General features: G+C 33.3%; 1 protein-coding gene across 3 annotated transcripts in view; it reads left to right on the forward strand.

The window, feature by feature from the left end:
- LOC140434455 (uncharacterized) overlaps positions 1-15,880 on the forward strand; it is a 46,159-nt gene extending 30,279 nt beyond the window's left edge. For all 3 annotated transcript variants that reach the window (XM_072522722.1, XM_072522723.1, XM_072522721.1), the window contains 4 exons: positions 888-1,169; positions 6,013-6,268; positions 13,354-13,618; positions 15,654-15,880. In XM_072522722.1, the coding sequence (XP_072378823.1) occupies positions 888-1,169; positions 6,013-6,268; positions 13,354-13,618; positions 15,654-15,771 (921 nt within the window). In that variant the 3' untranslated portion in view covers positions 15,772-15,880. The remainder of the gene's footprint in view (positions 1-887; positions 1,170-6,012; positions 6,269-13,353; positions 13,619-15,653) is intronic.
- The last annotated feature ends 3,881 nt before the right edge of the window (positions 15,881-19,761 follow it).

The raw sequence follows: 19,761 nt of genomic DNA on the forward strand, positions 1-19,761 counted from the left end.
TTAGATTTTTCATGGGATTTCCTTTTCTTCCATATATGAACAAGATCATCGGTGCCTTTGTTTGAATAAGCCTCGTCATGTCCAAACAAAACGCATACAAAACAAAACAGTTTATGAATTTGTTCGCAACGACACAACCAGCTATTTTTATCATAAATAGTTTTATTAAACTTACGACAGCGAAGTTTTTATCCACTTCCACTTTGTTTTTCAATTTTTAAATCGGGTAAAGGCCGACCGAGCTCTTTAATTTGTAGTTTTTTTTTAACGAATAACGACCAAAAGGGTTTTTTAGGATATTAATTTGATTCATTGTCAATAAATATTAAACGTACGAAATAATCAAAATATTATTTTAGATAATAAACACAATAGCAGCAAACGAAGGCGTAATTAAACTCGAAATAGATAAGATCTAATAAAACTTCCATCTCAAGATCTCGTGCCTCAAGTAGTCCCATTTAAACGTATTATTAAATATATAGTATAGCTCTATCTCTGTCACTCACATAGGATGCTCGTAAAATCTTTCTCTTTTCATAGGAGCCACTATGATATTGGCACCAGCAGATTATCCGGTCCGCAGTGGGTTGCTAGAAAAAAAAAATAGAAGATAAAAAGAAATACACACAAAATAATTAACGGGCATTAAGATGTTGTAAAGATAAAAAAATTGTTTTTGTATAATTAGCAAGGTACTACCTCACCAGCCGCCACTGATTCATATATTCTGCTTGAAACAGTTAATGTTCGTGGTCATTTTAGGGTAGTCTTTGCATTTTTAAGTAAATTAGTGGAAATGTCGCTTGAAATGGCATTAGGTATTTTAATTCTTTATGAAAATTGATTACCTAGATTACCTACCTTTAATATATTTTAAATTTTAGGTACCTAACAAAGTGGTGGCTACAAAATCCCTGGATTATGTCCAGTTGTGTCAGCAGAACGGTTTGGTTGAAGCTAGAAAAATCTTGAAATCTAAATTTGGTATATCGCTGCCTCCAAACCGATTCAAAAATATAGGCGAAGCGTTACCATATTTGCTAAGAAGATTCTCATTGTGGAACGAAAAACGGACGAATTCGAGTTTTAAGGCCTTGTATCCGTTTATAGCCTCCTCAAAGGAAGAATTCGATATGTGGCCTTTTGGCAAAATGTTGAATGCAGAGGTAAGTACATAGTCTTCTTCTTACATGTTTACCTCTCCTATTTACATATCCTTTTTGTTTCTTTTATCTTATTTAGTATTAATTGATGTTTGTTTGTAGTTTGTGGAATTTTTTTCTTATTTGTTCATCTCTCTTCTATTAGCTGCAGATTTTTGTCATTTATCCATTTTTGCTGTTTATTGTATTTGGTTTTAGTTTATTCCTGGTAACAGTAACAATCTACAAATAATCTGTCGGATTTCTTACAATTTGGTTCGAATTGTCGACCGGTTACTTCCATGTATATAGATTTCTGCTAAACTAAACTAAATTATTGGGTATAATACATATCACAACTCTTCATTGACAAAATACCTGATAATTGTAACATAACGAGTAGTCAGGAGTCTTCATCTTAATTAAAGATGCTATTGAAATAGAAAAATCCGATAAAGCAGATGAACCGAACTAGGTACAATTTGAGCTTGTACAATTGTTTGATGAAATCTCTGTTTTGCTAGACCTGCTTAATGATATATACAGAACTAAGATCATACCGCATGAGAGAGGGGAAGAGAAAGTTATTGTTTCTAAAATGAGTTACATTTATAAAACCCAACATTACACAGTACTACCAAAGTACAACATACATTAAAATACTAATTATAAAATTTCCATAATAACAAAGCTACCAATTGGCGCAACTGTCCTCAAAAAATTCCTCGATACTATAATAACACTTAGATAATACTAACTTTGGAACGGAAAGGGTTTCTCTAACACCGTCCAAGTGTAGCTGAATAATTATTTCGGCTGGGCACAAGTAATTAGGTATAATTACTTCAGTATATTCCTTCGACTTTTGGTGTATTTGCATTTAGCGGTGTTTCTTTTGTTGTATGGGATTGAATAAACTACTTCTTACTCAGTAGAAATGTATTACAATTATAACCAGTATATTTTAAATTGTTCGATAGATGATACAATTACCATTTATTTGCTGTCTGCTTTTGTATAAAAAATATGACTTACAATTGTTAATACGTGATCGGATAATTCACGTCCGGTGTGGCTGCTTCGGTCAGCAGTTGAAACGTAAGAGAGATTTTTGTGTGCAATCTTTCGCAGAGTCGAATTTTGGACAGCACAGTGTTGCAGCGAGAGGAAAGGTGTAGGAGCGCTGTTGCCAGGTTGGATTAAGTCCGAACAAACTTCTTGATTACTCTACGGAATACAAAGATATTGCTTGAGGATCTTATATCGAGTGGTAGGTGATTAAATAAATCTTGCTTTCCAGTATAAATAAATGATTTTTTAATTAATGTAGAAGAGGGAAGTGGAATAACATAAGTTAGACGAGTGTTATAAAAGGAACCTTTCCGAATATCTTTATCTTTTTTAAAAATTAAAATAAAAAAAGCACGCTATTTCAAGGATATATATGCAAAGAAGTGTCAAGATACCATATTTCCGGAATGTAGGTCTGCATGATGTACCAAACTTGATCTTACATAAATATGAGTGTTCTCTTTTAAAGTATAAAAAGTCTGCTGAAATGATGAAGAGCACAGCTACCCCAAAAGGCAATACCGTATCTCAAATTAGATTCAATCAAGGTCACATAAACATTTTTGCAATCTTGAAATCTAAGCGGTGTGCAACTGATTTGACAGCAAAGCAACCCCATGATATCTTTTTGCTTAAATATACAGTGTGTTGCTCAAATTTAAGTTTATTATCAATTTAGAGACCTAAAAATTTGTTTACGGTGTCAGAATAATGCCTTTTTGCCCAGAGTAATGTTGTTTAGATCATTCTAAAAAAAATTAATTTGGTTTTTGAAATATAAAATGTCAAGTGATTAGCTTTGCACCACTCTAAAGATTTTTGGCAGATCAATACTAATAAGTTCATTCAGTACCTTAGAGTCCTTGTTTTGCCATAAAATTGTGGTGCCATCTGCAAACATAGTAAACCGGCCATTAATGTCGAAGTTGATTATGTCATTAAAATATATCAAGAAAAAGATAGGACCCAAGACAAAGCTTTGAGGTACGTCACAACCAATAAAAGTATTACTAGAGTTGCGCTCATTGATTGATACATACTGGCATCTGTCTTCCAAGTAAGAACTGAACCACTTTTGAGTAGTGCCTCTAAAACCATATCTTTCCAGTTTATTAAGAAGTATTTTGTGATTGACACAGTCAAAAGCTTTAGATAGATCACAGAAAACCGCAGCAGCAACATATTGCTACATATATTTACATACATATCTTCATTTAAGTCCAAGTATAGGTTTTCCATGAATTCGAAGATGGCATCATATGTATGTACTTTTTAATGACTGGAAACCGAATTGAAAGGAAGAAACGAAATTATGTGTTTTAAGAAAGTCATTCCGATTTTTACAAATTTTTCTACAACCTTTGAAAGTGATAATAACAAAGAGATGGGATGATAATTATCAGGTAAATCGTGGTCACCACCTTTATGCATAGGAATAACCTTAGCAAATTTTAAACAATCACTAAAGTGCCTGTTGAAAAAGACGTGTTAATTACCTAAAACTCTCAGAACATTATCAGGAAGATAAGATAAAACTTTAGATGCGATATGATCCCAGTCTGCAGCCATAGAATTTTTAATGCTTTGTATAATATTTTTTATTTCAGCTGAGTTAGTAGGAAGAAAATAAAAGGAATTTCTAATGTTTATTCCATTTAAAAAATGCATTGGATCAGAAGAAGAATTAATAATTCCAGCGAGTTCTGGACCTACCTAGCATTAATATTTATTCGGCTCACTAGGGTCTAAGGGCTATATCAGTAGTTTGGGAAACTTTAGCTCTAAAATTATTAACTATACGCCAAGATTCCTTTTGTTTGTTATTATCATTTTCCATTCTAGCTTTAAACCTTCCTACAGGTGAACCTATATTTATAGAAATGCATAAAAACTTCATTATTACATGTTATATGTTTTTAACATGCCACAATGTAGTTTTACGATTGTAATGCTGGAAATTCTGATTCCCTTAGTAATTCAAGTTTTTTTATTTTTCGATTTAAGAATTCTTTTTTGAAATGCCAAATTGAAAATGAGCGTGTGATGAAATTGATAGAGCTAAATAGGAGAGCAAAAAATATTATGCCATTATTCCTGAGTACATAATTATAAACTTGTCAAAATTACATTTTCTGAAAATCCTACCCTACCTTGCTGAGTAAGATGGATTCATAAGGGGAGATTCAAAACGGGATCATGATCCGATGAAAAATAAGGAATCACCCTGCACACCACCAGATCCAGATGAAGATTAGTACAAATATAATCCAATATGCTGTTATCTCTGGGTGGTTCGGTAACCAGCATTCTCATATTAAAACTATTAAGTAAATTTATAATGGTAATAACATGGCTGTGTGATGAATCCAGATAATCAATATTAAAGTCACCTGCTAAATAATAAAAGCATTTTGTGGAATTTTTTCAAGGAAGGATTCCAATCTACGAAAGAATAACTGAATAATAGACTTAGAGAAAAGTACTAAACTTCTTACTGAAAGTAATAGAGATTTCAAATTCAGATTAAATGCAGAGGTGGTTAAATTTATTGTAGTCAACAAAATTGAAATTATACTGAAATATCGTATTAATTAGAATCAATGTTCCTCCATGGAAGTTTTCAGATCTGCAAAATTTATAAATTAAGGAGTAATAAGTACAAAGTGTTTCTAGAGCATATAACCTCAGTTAAAAGTACAAGACCTGGCCAATCATTTTCGCTAAGAAACACTTCCAGTTCCTCAACTTTATTGCATACAGAACATATGTTGTATAAAATAATAGAACATTTATTACTGATATTAGATTTAGATATACTGTTATCCAGTTTATCACCTACCGCACTGACAATATTATTTTTGTTATGCCTGTGCCCTATATTGTCAAATATTATATATTTGATCTTGGTTGGGAAATACTAACTCCTTTCTTATTCGGAAAGGCCTTCAAAAATCCTTATTGTTACTTTGATAGTTGTGGAATTTACTGAAGTCGAAATGTTTGAAACCGATTCCTTTGGGTCAATTAGATTGTTGCTAGATTTCGGTAATCCCAAACATAAAACACTTATTACGGTTTTCCTCAGTCGGGAATTCCTTTACAATAACATCCGCGTCGGAGAATTGTTCTTGATTTTTTACGAAATCGTGGATATTTCCAGATGATACATGCCGCTTAATTCTATAAAGATATAACCAAACTTTACGGTCGGCACCAAAATCTCTTGTTTACACTTTTGTCTCTCTGAACAGTTCTTGTTACGATAGGGCAATATTGTTTTATTGATATATGAAAATTCTTTCACTTTCTTATACATATTAAAATAATCATACCTCTTTTCTAATTCTTCCATTTCTTTACATTTTTCTTCTAGCCATTTCTCTTTTGCTTCTTTTACTTGCCCTCATATTTCCTTATTCAATTTCCTTATTCGATTGTGTTCTTATTTTTATATTTTCCTTTTTTATTCCTCATATATAAAAAGTGTGATGTCACCCAATCTTTTGTTGCCCTTGATCGTGGTTTTGGAATTTTTTCCCTTGTACTATTGACCAGAATGTATTTGATTTGTTCCCATCTTATATTTATATTTTGAGTAGTTATTTGGCTCCGATCTATTCCTGATATTTTTTGTCTAACTTCATAGTAGTTTTATCTTTGATCTCTACCACTTCTTCGTCAATATTAATTTTAATTTCATACAATTTTGCTGATTCATATGTAAAAATGCTTTGAATAGCCTCGTAGAAAATCTTAGAATCACTGATATTTATTAATATATTTTTTTTATTTGCAGTGGAATCGAGCTAAAGAAATTAAGAAAATCTTGTCTGCGAGGTTTCCAAGTTTACGAAAATGGAGTACAAGAGCCATTTTTATGTACGCCCGATCCCATAAGTATTCACCTGTGCTTAGTTCTGCTGCATTCTTCAAACGTTCGTCGGAGGATCTTAGACTTATTAATGATTGTTTTTCAGAGGTTGAAGCAGGTGCGATCAATATTAATAAATCATTGGAAATTGATGTCAAGGTCGACATTGAAACAGAAGGAGGTAAGAATAACTTCAGTTTGGTTTATTGTGGCATTTTTCTATTTTGGCAAACAAAATTACCTACAGTTGAACTATTCAGATTGGAGTAACTCTTGGAATCAAAGTAAATGGAACCTTTGTAGACTTACCACTTGAGTGAAAAACAGTTAGGAAAGGTTTGTTGGTATTTCCTGCTTGATTTTATATTCAGCCCGTGAGTCTGATGAGACCACGGGTGGCCGAAATGACGTCATCACGCGGTGTTCTTTACCAATCCCAACGCAGAGACTGACAAACCGTGCTCGTACGACATCTACTGGCATACTGTCGTATGTCGTACGACACATACCAATAACTTCACTTTTCTCCCAGTTGATCCTTTTAAGTCAGTTTATTTCCAAAATGACCAACAAAAAATAATACAGACAAATTCATACAAATACTTAGGAACAGTAATCAACAACAAAGGAGACATCGAGGACGATCTTATCAACAGAATGGAAAACACAGGAAAACTATTCCAAGCACTAAATAGAGGATTCCTTAATAACAAATAAATATCAACAAAGGCCAAGATGACAATATACAAAACAATATATAGACCTACAGTGACATATGGAGCAGAAAATTGGATATTAAACAAAAGACATCAGAGCAGAATTCAGGCAGCAGAGATGAAATACCTCAGAACAACGATAGGAGTAAAAAGAACTGATAGAATCAGAAATGAAAAAATAAGAGAAAGACTCAAAATCAAACCGATACTCGAGTCAATCAAGGAGAAAAAATTGGCATGGTTCGGACATCTAACCCGGATGGACAATAATAGACAAGTAAAAAGAGTGTGGGACGCCAAACCAATAGGGAAGAACAGAAGAGGAAGACCCATTAAAGAATGGAACAGTGACATCTCGCAGATACTGCAGAGTAAGGGTAAGACTTGGCAGGAAGCAACACAGATGGCATCCAATAGGAAGGAATGGAGAAAATTCGTTAAGAGCTAGGACACCTCAGAAGACTGTCAAATATTGTAATTTAATGAATTGTATTTTAAACGGTCCAACACCGAAAGGTACAAATGAGTCTACTGATTAAGTAAGTAAGTATTTCCAAAATGAAAAATAATCTTAAACAATTTTCTAATTTCTTTGCCAAACAAGGAGCACCCTTCCATAAAATTCTCAGTAATTCTCTTATTTCGAGGTTATAAATCTTTTATCCAATTACTAGTGATTTTGCCCGTCAACATGCGACGGGGGATCCAATCAATTGCCATTTACCATCACTCCACTCAATTTTTTCTGTCTTTCTTCTATTTAAGACCAGGACGACAACAAAATAGTATTTTAATCTGTTGTACAACTTTCATAACAAATAACTCACTTTTGGAGAATTGCTGAACTTTTGCGTAAAGTCGTCTTATGAAATCGATCTACCTATAAAAACCAGCGTAATTCTAGTTTGGCAATTCATTTGTTGGGAAAACTCGAGTTTTGTATTATATTTTTTTATCGATCACCAAATTCACAGCCAACTTTTAGGATCAACAAATTTTCAAAATAATAATATTAAATTTGTAAAATAATAAACTTCTTGTATGAAAGGGATGGTCTTTTAACCGCCTGATAAATATTGTCCTATCTGACAGATAGTTATCTGGAGAATAGACATTTATTCATAAAATAAAATGTACCTGTCTTTTCACTGACATGTATATTAATGAACCTTCCGAGGTTTCTCCATAACACTAAAATATTATATAACGTTAGCTTAAACATCTTCAACTTCAGAAAGTTCAATAATGTCTTCATTTAGCAATTCATCTTCAAAATTGTCTTCATTTTGATCTTTCGCTAGGTTATACTCGTAGAATGTTGCTGTAGATTAGAACGGTTGAATCTTTTCAACTTTACAGCCACTTCTATTGGATGAAATCTAAACCTTCACTTCCATACATAAAAAGTTCTGTTACATATCTGTTTTTAATATGGAATTCATTATAGAAATTTTTTCATGGACTGTTTAGTGGAGTCCTTAAAAATGGCTTCACTGTATAATCAGAATCTCTAAGTAATAACCCATTTCTATTATCTCTATTTAAACTTCTTATCAAGAATACAGAATTATTTATACCTACCTGATAGGTACCTAGAAAAACATATCCAAGAAGTATCACGAAATTGTCAGAATTTCTTCTATAGAAGATTTATTGAAAGTTTTGAAAATTTCGTACTACACTCTGGATATTTTGTATACATCTGGATATTTTTTTATATATAAATGTATTTTATAATTATGTATTATAATATACTATGTGCATATTTTTCATTTTGGAATCCTATACTGCTATTATTTAATCCTTGGCACCAATATCTCGTTATTTAATCAAATTTTTTAATTATCAAAATTATGAAAACATTGAATACATAAACTAAATAAAGAAAAAGAGTTATACGCCTTCTTTTATAATCTTTTATTAACAATTTTTTACAATATTTTTTCAGAATATGGATCACTGTCGGTTTACTTAAACCTTTTAAAAAAGTCTATCATTACAAAAATTGAAATGTTCGATTCTGCTTCAAATATTATAATCTCGCACTAAGTTTATAAACATTAAACATCATATTGGTCACACTCTACGATTTCATAAAATCTTCTAATACCGGATCCATGTCTCTTACCCACATTAAACAACAATATTTAGGTTATATTTTTGATTTCGCGAGAACATACAACATAATAACAAACTACAATAAACACAATTTATTTTCCAGATAACTTTTTATTCGGTGCTTTATTTGGAAAATAAATATTTTACATTCTGCCGTCAGATAAGTTTCTGTCAGTTGGTAGTTCAGATTTCTCTCCTAGGTGCCGCTAGGTGTTTAAATCTAAACTAACATAAACCTTTAAATTGTTATTTTTTTAAAATAGTTTCGAAACACAATTCAGATAACTGCCTTAATCTGAACCTTCTATAAATGCAAGGTATAACAGACGCTGATAAAGATGTTAATAGAGACATGGGGAATCTAAAATTTGCATTCCACGACATGTCTCCTCAGCTAAGCAGAAATCGTTAGCGAATTGGTTTCTTGTACTCATACAGAGTAGATCCGAATAAAAATAAAATTAAAGACAGTCAAGATTTCCTTTCACGCAAAAATAGTCTATGTATCTGTTGATACGTATTTCGCTTTAATAAAGCTCATCAGAACAGTTATTCATAGGCTTTCTCAACGTGAAAATTAATCTTTTCCTGTCTTTGTGAAGCAACGATAAAATGGCTTCGAAACGGACGCAATAGCGACATCTGATATTAAATCCGTAAAATAGTTTCGAAACACAATTCAGATAACTGCCTTAATCTGAACCTTCTATAAATGCAAGGTATAACAGACGCTGATAAAGATGTTAATAGAGACATGGGGAATCTAAAATTTGCATTCCACGACATGTCTCCTCAGCTAAGCAGAAATCGTTAGCGAATTGGTTTCTTGTACTCATACAGAGTAGATCCGAATAAAAATAAAATTAAAGACAGTCAAGATTTCCTTTCACGCAAAAATAGTCTATGTATCTGTTGATACGTATTTCGCTTTAATAAAGCTCATCAGAACAGTTAACATCTTTATCAGCGTCTGTTATACCTTGCATTTATAGAAGGTTCAGATTAAGGCAGTTATCTGAATTGTGTTTCGAAACTATTTTACGGATTTAATATCAGATGTCGCTATTGCGTCCGTTTCGAAGCCATTTTATCGTTGCTTCACAAAGACAGGAAAAGATTGATTTTCACGTTGAGAAAGCCTATGAATAACTGTTCTGATGAGCTTTATTAAAGCGAAATACGTATCAACAGATACATAGACTATTTTTGCGTGAAAGGAAATCTTGACTGTCTTTAATTTTATTGTTATTTTTTTATTAAATCTTATTTTAAAATTACTGCAACCAATATTTTTGGCAATGTTGCGAGTGTAATTAATATTATTAGTGTTATTAATTAAACGTATCGTTTCAAGAACGAAATATGATTGAAATGTCAGATGTTAGTAGTTCAGATTTCTTTCCTAGGTGGCGTAGTTAGTTACCTAACTGGACAAACGGTGTGACTTGTCGTCCTAACTAGATATTAAACTTATTAAATACATAAAATTATATGATTAACACATGACAGATGGATCTTTGACTTAGGTTAGTGTTCTTAAAACAAACTATTGACCATGCCTTGAATGTAATTTTACTTAATAAGTTAATTTAAATTTTCGACATCTGAACTCAGTTGGCTGGCGTCTGCGGACCAAAACTCTTGTGAGTGCTGTTTCTCTTGTGAGTGAGGACATATTGTTCCCGGACAATTAAAACTGTAATCATCGAGATTGTGTCGTTTATTTTAATACTATTCTCTGTCAGATAATAAGTATTTATATTTCGAAAATGTCGTTTCTACATCTACCGATGTTATTGATGCATACTTCAGACTATAGTCCGACAATTTTCAATTAAAGGTGACTAATCTACAAATTGAACGAAGTGCTAACGGCAACCATGTAAAATCTCAGAAGTAAATTCTTACCGGGGTCATGTTTGTTGTGTATGCTTCGCCCATGTAAATAAGTGAAAAATTATGATAGTCCCATAAAAATTTGTCCCCGTAACAATACAAATTGGTGCGATTAACAAGCGTATAGTTCGACAAGTTCATTGAATAGTTTGAAGCATCGGTAAACTTGTCAACATTTCTCTGGTCTATATATATTTACGTTCTTAGAAAGAAAGGGAATGAGATAACTATGATATTTTAGTTTATTCGTTCCACGTTTTATATGAGCATAGGTAGTGTATTCTATTTCTTGGGAATATACTTATTAAATAGACTTTTATTATTAACTTTAAAATAGTTTTGAGGTAAGTAAAGAAAATTTGAGATAAGTTTATTCTTTTTATAGTATTAACCCATTAACGACCGATACAATAAACAAAGAGAAATTTGACAATTAATTTATTAGATTGGATTAAAAACACATAAATTAAGACTAATTTACAACCAAAAAAATTGTTTTTCTCATATTCAAGAAAAAATAGTACAATTTTTATTAAAGGAGCATATCGTATCTTAAATGTAAATTAAATTTTAAGGTGAAAATTTTCGAAACATTCGGGGTGTAGATGCACTCTACACCTTTTACATAAATAAATAGTATTACTTTTACACATCCGGCATTCTTGCACTATCGTCTCTTTTTGTAATGTGGCCAATATTGTCGGATCTGGTTCCATCTGGTAAAGCAAATTTAGATTGCCGTCCGTGTACTAAGTTTGACACTGATGTAGTGTCGCTGGATAAGACCCTCGGGAATGAGGGAAGGTGGTCCAGTTGCACTATCCATAGCTATGTTGGACCGGAGCATATAGGGATCACGGTCCGTGGACATATAGGTTATATCTGGACACTAGCTAGCGGGAAAAATACCTTTATTAAAATACAATTAAATGTTTATTACAAGTAAGAATCTGCAATAAAAGTTGATTAGTAGTATAACTAAGAATCTGCAAAGGAAGGGGTTAGATATCTTAATACTAAGAATCTGAAAATAAAGTGTTAATTAGTCTTAGAACTAAGAATCTGTAAAGGAATGTCGTTAGTTATGACACAGACTAATTAATGCAAAAAGCAAAAAAAGTAAAATTTGAAAAAAAAAGTGAAAAAATTCCCAAAAATTTCGGGAAACAATAGTTATTTAAAATTGTCAGATTTTCCTGAGTCATGTCTATATAAAAAGAAGAGAAAAAGATAACTGGTATTCAAAAAGAAAGACTCAGTGTGTTCACCAGTCTTAGGTTTCTACTGAAACATTTAAGCGTCGAATGTCGCTGTGGACCGAGCGCAGGCGACTGGCTTATCAGTAAAGGTTTTTTCTAAAATACCATTTACCAGCTGTCTGTGAGCATCTATAGGGTCAGATTTTGAATCGATCAGATCAGATCGTTTTGATTATTTCTAGAGGTATATCTCTTGCATGTAGTAAGTGGATAACGTCTTTTAATTTGACCCAGTCAATTGCCTTTGTAAGGTCCACGAAACATAGATATGCCGGTTTTAACGATAGCGTCGTTGCATGATATTCCCGACATAAAACCTTGTTGTTCTTCTGCTAGTGTTATAATTTCATTCAATTTATTTGTTATCACTTTGGTTGTTAATTTTAGTGTTGTGTTTAATAAATTAATTCCTCTGTAATTTTCCGGTTCCGATTTGTCTCCCTTTTTGAAGAGAGGTATTAGGATGCTTGATCTCCATTCTTGAGGAATTCTGTTTTGTTCTATTATTTTTTGGATTAGTTTTAATAGTTATTTGGTCAGATCTGGCCCTGCATACTTTAGGAGTCGTTCGGTATTCTGTCCTCTCTTGGTGATTTTCTATTTTTGTGTTTTGTTATGTTTGAATATTAGAAATTATTATGATTAAGTATTTTGTGGTTTAATTGAAGTGGTGTTAGAACTAGTGCATAACAATATTGTTGCTTGTTTCCAAAACATATTTCTCTGATTTTGTATAACCTTATTTTAAGCAATTTTTTATTATTTCGTCATTAATAATAGTCTTCCTACATGTTTTATACATGTTAAATTTATTCAGTTTACGAAATGATCTTACGATAGAAACAAGTTATTAGTACATTTACTTTAATAAATAGTACTTACTTACTTACTAGCCAACGCCCACCCTTGGCATGTTAGCCATTTGGTGGCGCGCTGACCAGTATATACGAGCGGTTTCACGTAGGCGATCTTCATCCTCCTCGGGTGGGTCTGTTTTCAGGGCTGGGCACTCTGGAAGGTGAGCAGCATCCATCTGGGGCTGATCACATAGTGGACAGTTGTCATTTTCTCGGACGCCGATGCGATGTAGATGGGAGGCCAGGTAGTCATGCCCCGTAGTTGTTCTGAACACGGCTACACTAATGGGTCTCGGCAAGTTGCGAGGGATTGGTGACTCTATTAGTGAAATAGTAACTTTATATAAAAGTAATTTTTATTAAATCGTATCGATTAAATGTTCATCAATAACTTATTATTAATCAAGTTTTTTTTTTCAGATAATTCAGCTCCTTCAACGTCGCGACGACCAGATGCGAGTGTAACGACGACTTACATAGATATATCGGATAGTTCTCTTAAGGACCAGTGCGATTTCGTTCGTGAAACTGCGTTAGATTGTGGGATAATTTTACGATCTGAAGAAATTTCAGATGGTGTAATTATGAACGGAGCAGCAAGAATGATGCTGGAGGCTGTGAAATGTTTGGCGGAGGGTTTAATAAGGAGGTCCAATCATCATTTAGTTTGTAGGAAAGATTACAGGTAAATAATAGTTTTCTGGTGATATATTTGTCTTCTTCTTGTCTTGCCTTTACGTTACGGATGTAGGACACACGAATATTGTGATTTTATTGACTCTTGCTCGAAAAGATCTGTAGTAATTGAGTTAAACCATTTTCATTTTTTTTTTTCTTCCTGTACCTGTACCTGTTTTTTATATACCTTGCCTTTTAGTATTATTTGAAGCAGGTTGTATCGTTGTCAATTGCTCAGTATATGGCCTTTGTATTCCAGTTTGCCTAGTTTTATGGTTATGGTTGTTTCCACCATAACCATATCTTTGACTTCGAGATCCTTGGTACTTTATTAGATCAGGGAAGCACCGATTTTCCCAAGGCACTCTTTGATACAGGTATCTAACAATTGCTTTTGATAAATTTGGTGATAACAATACGTAATAAACAAAATATGCAAAAGATTAAACATCATTTTTTACTCATATATGTAACGATTATTTTGTCTACCACATAGGGTATTATTATGGGAGTTGAAAATTGGGGACAGAAATTATTGGGGGCAGATATAGAGCAAGCAAAATAAACGAAACTTATGCGAACGGCGCTCAGGGTTTATTCGGAGAAGCTGGGTCGTGGTTAAGTGAATGAACTACAAAAATGAAACAAAGGGGTACTTACATGAATCTCCTGGACAAATGGGCAAACAAAACAACAAGAAGGACCTCTAGTTATTTAAAATGGGACGCCACTTCGAGGAACTTCCTGCTGGATGACGGATAAAGACTCTTCCTTCCTTGATTTCACTAAAATTTCTTTACTTTTAATGCCACACAAAAAACTGCATCTATAGACTGGGATGACGACCAGGGATAACAAAATGAGGATGGAAGCTAGCAATGGAACGCAAACCTTGGAAAACTCGGCTCCTTAAAAAAACAGAACAGGTACAACTGAACACAATGGCAACAAATGGTTATCTTCAAAATTGTTGTAAAACGACATTTTACAAATATCTCATATGAGATACGGCATACAACAAAACGCATTGATCACTTGTTCAGAATTGACACATTACTTTGAGTAAAAATCACCTTTTTTTACAAATTTGTCGGTTTTTTTTTTCGACTAAACTAAACGTCTGCTTTCAATGGGCCATCTTTCCAACCTAAAACTGAAATTCTCTCGACCCTCGATCTGTGTACCGGCTACCACCGTCTCCTTACCTCTCTTCCGATCCTTGCAATGGGACAACCCAGAATTCTCGTCAAACACGCTATTTAACCTCGAATCACTCCCAGTTAAAATCTCAAAACTAACACATACAAATAAATTTAACCATATTTAACGTCCTAGTTACATAGGACATCACAATGTAAACAGAGAATTGGGGAAATATTTATGCTCGGTCCAGGTTCGTACTAGAAAATTTTGATTACTTGAATATTAGATATTTAAGAAATTTTCTGCATACTACACAGTTCGTTGCTTTTGTACTCCAGAGCGTTGAACTTGTTTCGATTTTAATTGAAACTTGGTTCTAAAGTCTAAGATATCTAATAAACTCAATATTTAGCTCAGCCTGGTGCTATTGTTAGAGGTGTGAAATTACGTAAACAAATCATCTACCTGTTCAATAGAACAGGTCGATTCCTTGTTTATGAAATTTCACCCCTCGGAACAATAGCACCCCACTGAGCTGAATATTCATGACTCTCTTAGATATTTGGTTAGACTATAACTTTTTAAGTACACTATAACATAAAACAACTTTGTAATCTTGTAATGAGGAAGTGAAGCGGATCTTATCAAAAGAGAGAAAGACTACTTATCGCCAATCTTACCGCCAATCTGGAACCAAACTCTTCACTATCTTCCAGAATGCGTTAACAGACGCGACGCGCGAATATTTTATTATCCGAAGCAACACGACAATAGTCAAAATCATTTTGTAATTTTAACTTATTTAATCTTTTTTTGAGATTTTATTGTTGATTCCATATTATAATTCATAATTTTTTATTAGTTCATAGTAAATAACGCCTTTTTATTTTTTGTTTCAGGGGAGGCTTCAGTGAAGTTACCGCTAATGAAGTAAAAATTGCCTTACAAGAACGGTCTGAAATAATGTCCATAAATCAATTCGCTGTCAAGAAGCGAGAAATAGAATTTTATTCGTAACCGTTCAAAGACTGTTAAAAACGTTTAAAGCAAAAATTTATTTGTATCAATATATATGATGTATTTATTTGTATTTTGTTTTCCTATATATATTAAATTTTTTATTAAACCCAATTTTTTTTGCTTTCTGCCTTATTTTCGACGCATGTAAGGAGTAATCTTTAAGTTTAAGGACTATTTAAATTGCTTGTTAACGTCGCAATGGAGCGCAATACGCTTGGTACCATAGTTTACCGTGGTGTTAAGTACGGACCTGCTCGAGCACATCGTAGTTTAAATCCTACCAATTGCGCGACTGCGTCTCGATCCAACCCGATCAAACCGAACGCGCTCCATCGACAGAAGGATGCTTACGCCAGGATGAACGGAGAATGATGACACCCCCACTTCGATGAAGATACATTTAAATTACATTTGAGTTATTATACAGTTATAGTTTGTTGGTTATAAGGTTTGTTCAATAAAATTACGTGAAGTTCTCAAAACCCTTTACGACAAGCTCTTCCACGTGGCTCAACCCAAACTCTATAGGATTCGTAATTGCTTCCGTTTTCAAATAGTTAGAGGTGTTTTTTTGAATCAGTAATGAACATATGGAATTATAAATAACTGTCACAATCATGGGACTACTGCCGTAATGATCATCCCACTACACAAAAAGAGAGATTAACTTTAATGCAAAAATTATTGGGCAATAATGTTGATGAATATAGCCTACAAGATATCTACTATCAAATAGCGTATACGACAGACTAAGACCAAATGCTCAACAACTAGTTGGAGGACATCAATGTGATTTCTGTGGGCAGAAATCCACAATAGACTTAGTCAGTCTTAAGACAAATCCTAGAAAAAACTAGCGAATTTTGTATAAAAAACACACACATACCATATTTTCATTGATTTTGAGAGTGCACATGATAACATTAGTAGAAAAAATTTCTGACCCAGGCAGTGAAAGTGTTTAATATATTCTAACACGGCTCATTGCGATAGTAAAAACTTAAACGTACAGTGTCAAATTTGAATTCGGAACGAACTATCAGATACAATCCATGTTAGAAAAAAGACAACGCTAGGAAAGGTGAACAACATAATATTAATTAGTTTGATGAATCATATACTTTAAGTACTCCTTACTATTATTTACTCGAGCATATACACCAAATTGAAAGAACAGCTAAGTGAAGTTCAATTTGGATTCAAAGCAGGAATCGGAACGAGGGAAGCACTTTTCAGTTTGCAAGTTCTAACACAGAGAGCCAGGGATGCCAACTGGGATGTGTATGCATATTTCATCGATATCGAGAAGATATTTGACAAAGTACCACATGGGAAACTAATCGAAATCCTAAAAGCAATAGGACTCGATGGTAAAGATATGAGACTAATCTCAAACTTATATTTCCAACAGTGAGATGCGAAGAAGAACTGTCTGAGATCTTCATAGTCGGAAAAGGAGTTCGACAGGGTTGTTTACTGTCACCAGCACTATTTAACATATACTCTGAAAACATCCTTTAAGAAACTGGACGAATCAGAAGATGGTATTACAGTAAGTGGACAACTTATAAACAATATTAGATATGCAGACGATACCGTAATGCTGGCAGATAGGCGCAGGGGCTCCAACGGATGATGGATAATTTTGTAGAAACATGTTACAAATACGACCTAAAACTAAATTGTAAGAAGACAAATATAATGATCATTAATAGCGTAGTCGGCGGACAAAAGCAGACAAGTCCAAATTTGAGTTTTTTCAGGAAGTGATAAAAACTATTTTAAAATTAAACGCATGAGTAAATGTAGCTTTTAATCATTAAAATTATGTACATAGGATACATCTATTTCAATACAAATTAAAAACAACATCTTCTTCTTAGAGTGCCATATCTCTACGGAACGTCGGCGACTACCATGCTTATAATATTTTTATACTGATCTCGATCTTGCGCTACGTGTAGCAATTGGTCCGCTGTCAAACCTGTCCACTGCCGCAAATTCCTCAACCAAGAGAGTTTCTTCCGTCCTATCCATTTCTTTCCTTCGATTTTACCGTTGAGAATTAGCCGAAGGAACTCATATCTTGGTCCTCTGATTATATGTCCAAGATATTCTAGTTTACGCCTCTTAATAATATTTAATAGAGTTCGTTGATGTCCCATTCTTCGAAGAACTTCTTCGTTTCTAGTTCGGCTAGTCCATGGAATTTTTAGTGTCCTTCGATACAACCACATCTCAAACGCCTCGATTTTATTCATGATATCGGCGTTTAAAGTCCAAGTTTCACATCCATACAAAAGTACAGACCACACGTAACATCTTGTAAACTTTTCACGGATTTCCAAATTTAATGAGTTACAAACAACATAAATGTCAAAAATTTTGGATTTTGATTGACTTGTCCAGTTAGGTACGTCTTTCTTTATTAACTTATCTTATAAGGTATAAATGAAGTGCAAATTTTAAAATAAAAAAAAACATAAATGTTATATTATTATAATTACGAAATAAACATTAAAAAATACAATTTTAAAAGAACAAAAGCATAGAGTGTGAATTAATTTATTTCTTCATCATCACTTACAAGATCGGGGTGAGTATTTTGATTTGTAGCATTCGTATGCAATCCTTGATAAAAACTGTGAAATAAGGTAGGGATTAGAGGCAGTAGCGAGATAATGTCTGCTTTTTTCTCTCTAGAAATAGGGACGGGTTGATTAGTTATAATTGGAACTTCCGAAGGTACTTGATCCCCTCTTTTGTTGAAATCAATAGTCTTAAATGGGACTTCTCTATTAAGGCTGTCTATGAATTGAACGATTGCCAAGTATTTCGTATATCGAAGCCATCGGAATTGACAACCATCAGTGTCTTTATTTATTAGTACCATGCAACCTTTAAGTAAAGATGAGAAATCAAAGAAGTCTGTTTGTGACATTTCCATAACAGTGAATTTAGAGCTGCTTGAACGTACAAGTTGCATCCAGTCATGAGGGTGAAATATTGGAATTCTTCTTTTTTTTTCTAAATTATACTGTGATCAGTATCTACTTCCAAGTGAGTGTGACCTGGTACCATAAACTTATAATCCATTAGCTTAATATTAGATGAGGATCTATTCAATGCCCATACATGAGAGTTACGGTTTTGTCCCCCACATGTGTCTGAAAAATAAAATACATGTTCTGTCTCAGTTGGTACGATAGTTTGCAGGTGTTTGCACAGACAAGATGTTATCTGATTCGTCCCTCTACCTGCAACCGATTCATACCACATGTAACAAACAACTTTCCCTGTACTGTTATCATTAAACAAACAAATTAAACGTCCACAGCTGTCTCTTATAAAATGCAACAGATGATTTTAAATCTGGTGTTGGTAAGCACTGTAGGTCGAAAGTGTATGTCCTTAAATGTGGAACAGTTTTGGCAGTTTCGGTATCTTTCCTTTTTTCATCATACGCTTGATCAGCTTCCATTTGGTGGGATTTGTGGTCTGAAGAGAGTTTTCTTTCTGGTCATCTGTACAAATTTTTAATTGCATAATAAATTTATCGCAGGTAAAACATGTATCAAGTTTTGGCTTTTTAAATTCCTGTGAATAAATTTTGATAGATGTGGGCGCAGATGTGGACTGTTTGAACAATTCGTACATTTTTTGTAAAGTTATGTGAGATGGTAAGTACTTCTTCGAAGTGTGCTCTTCGTAAATAGTGACTTTCGTACAGTGAAAATGAAAGTATATGATTTTTTATTTCTATTCGTTTTTCTTCACTAATTTTCGTTTTTGGTGTCTTTCCTCTTTTATCTTCTACATCAGTACCTGCGATCGTAGATTGTATCTTACTGGCGATAGTTAAAATAAAGTTTTTGCTTTCATCGAAAACGTTAAGAAGACAACCACGATAGATAGGCTCCTTATTTCAGTTTATAAAAAGAGAATAAACCAAAGTTCTTGACCTGAGTTTAACCTTGATCAGATCCA

Source organism: Diabrotica undecimpunctata, chromosome 2 (genome assembly GCF_040954645.1).
Source record: "Diabrotica undecimpunctata isolate CICGRU chromosome 2, icDiaUnde3, whole genome shotgun sequence".
NCBI lineage: Eukaryota > Metazoa > Arthropoda > Insecta > Coleoptera > Chrysomelidae > Diabrotica > Diabrotica undecimpunctata.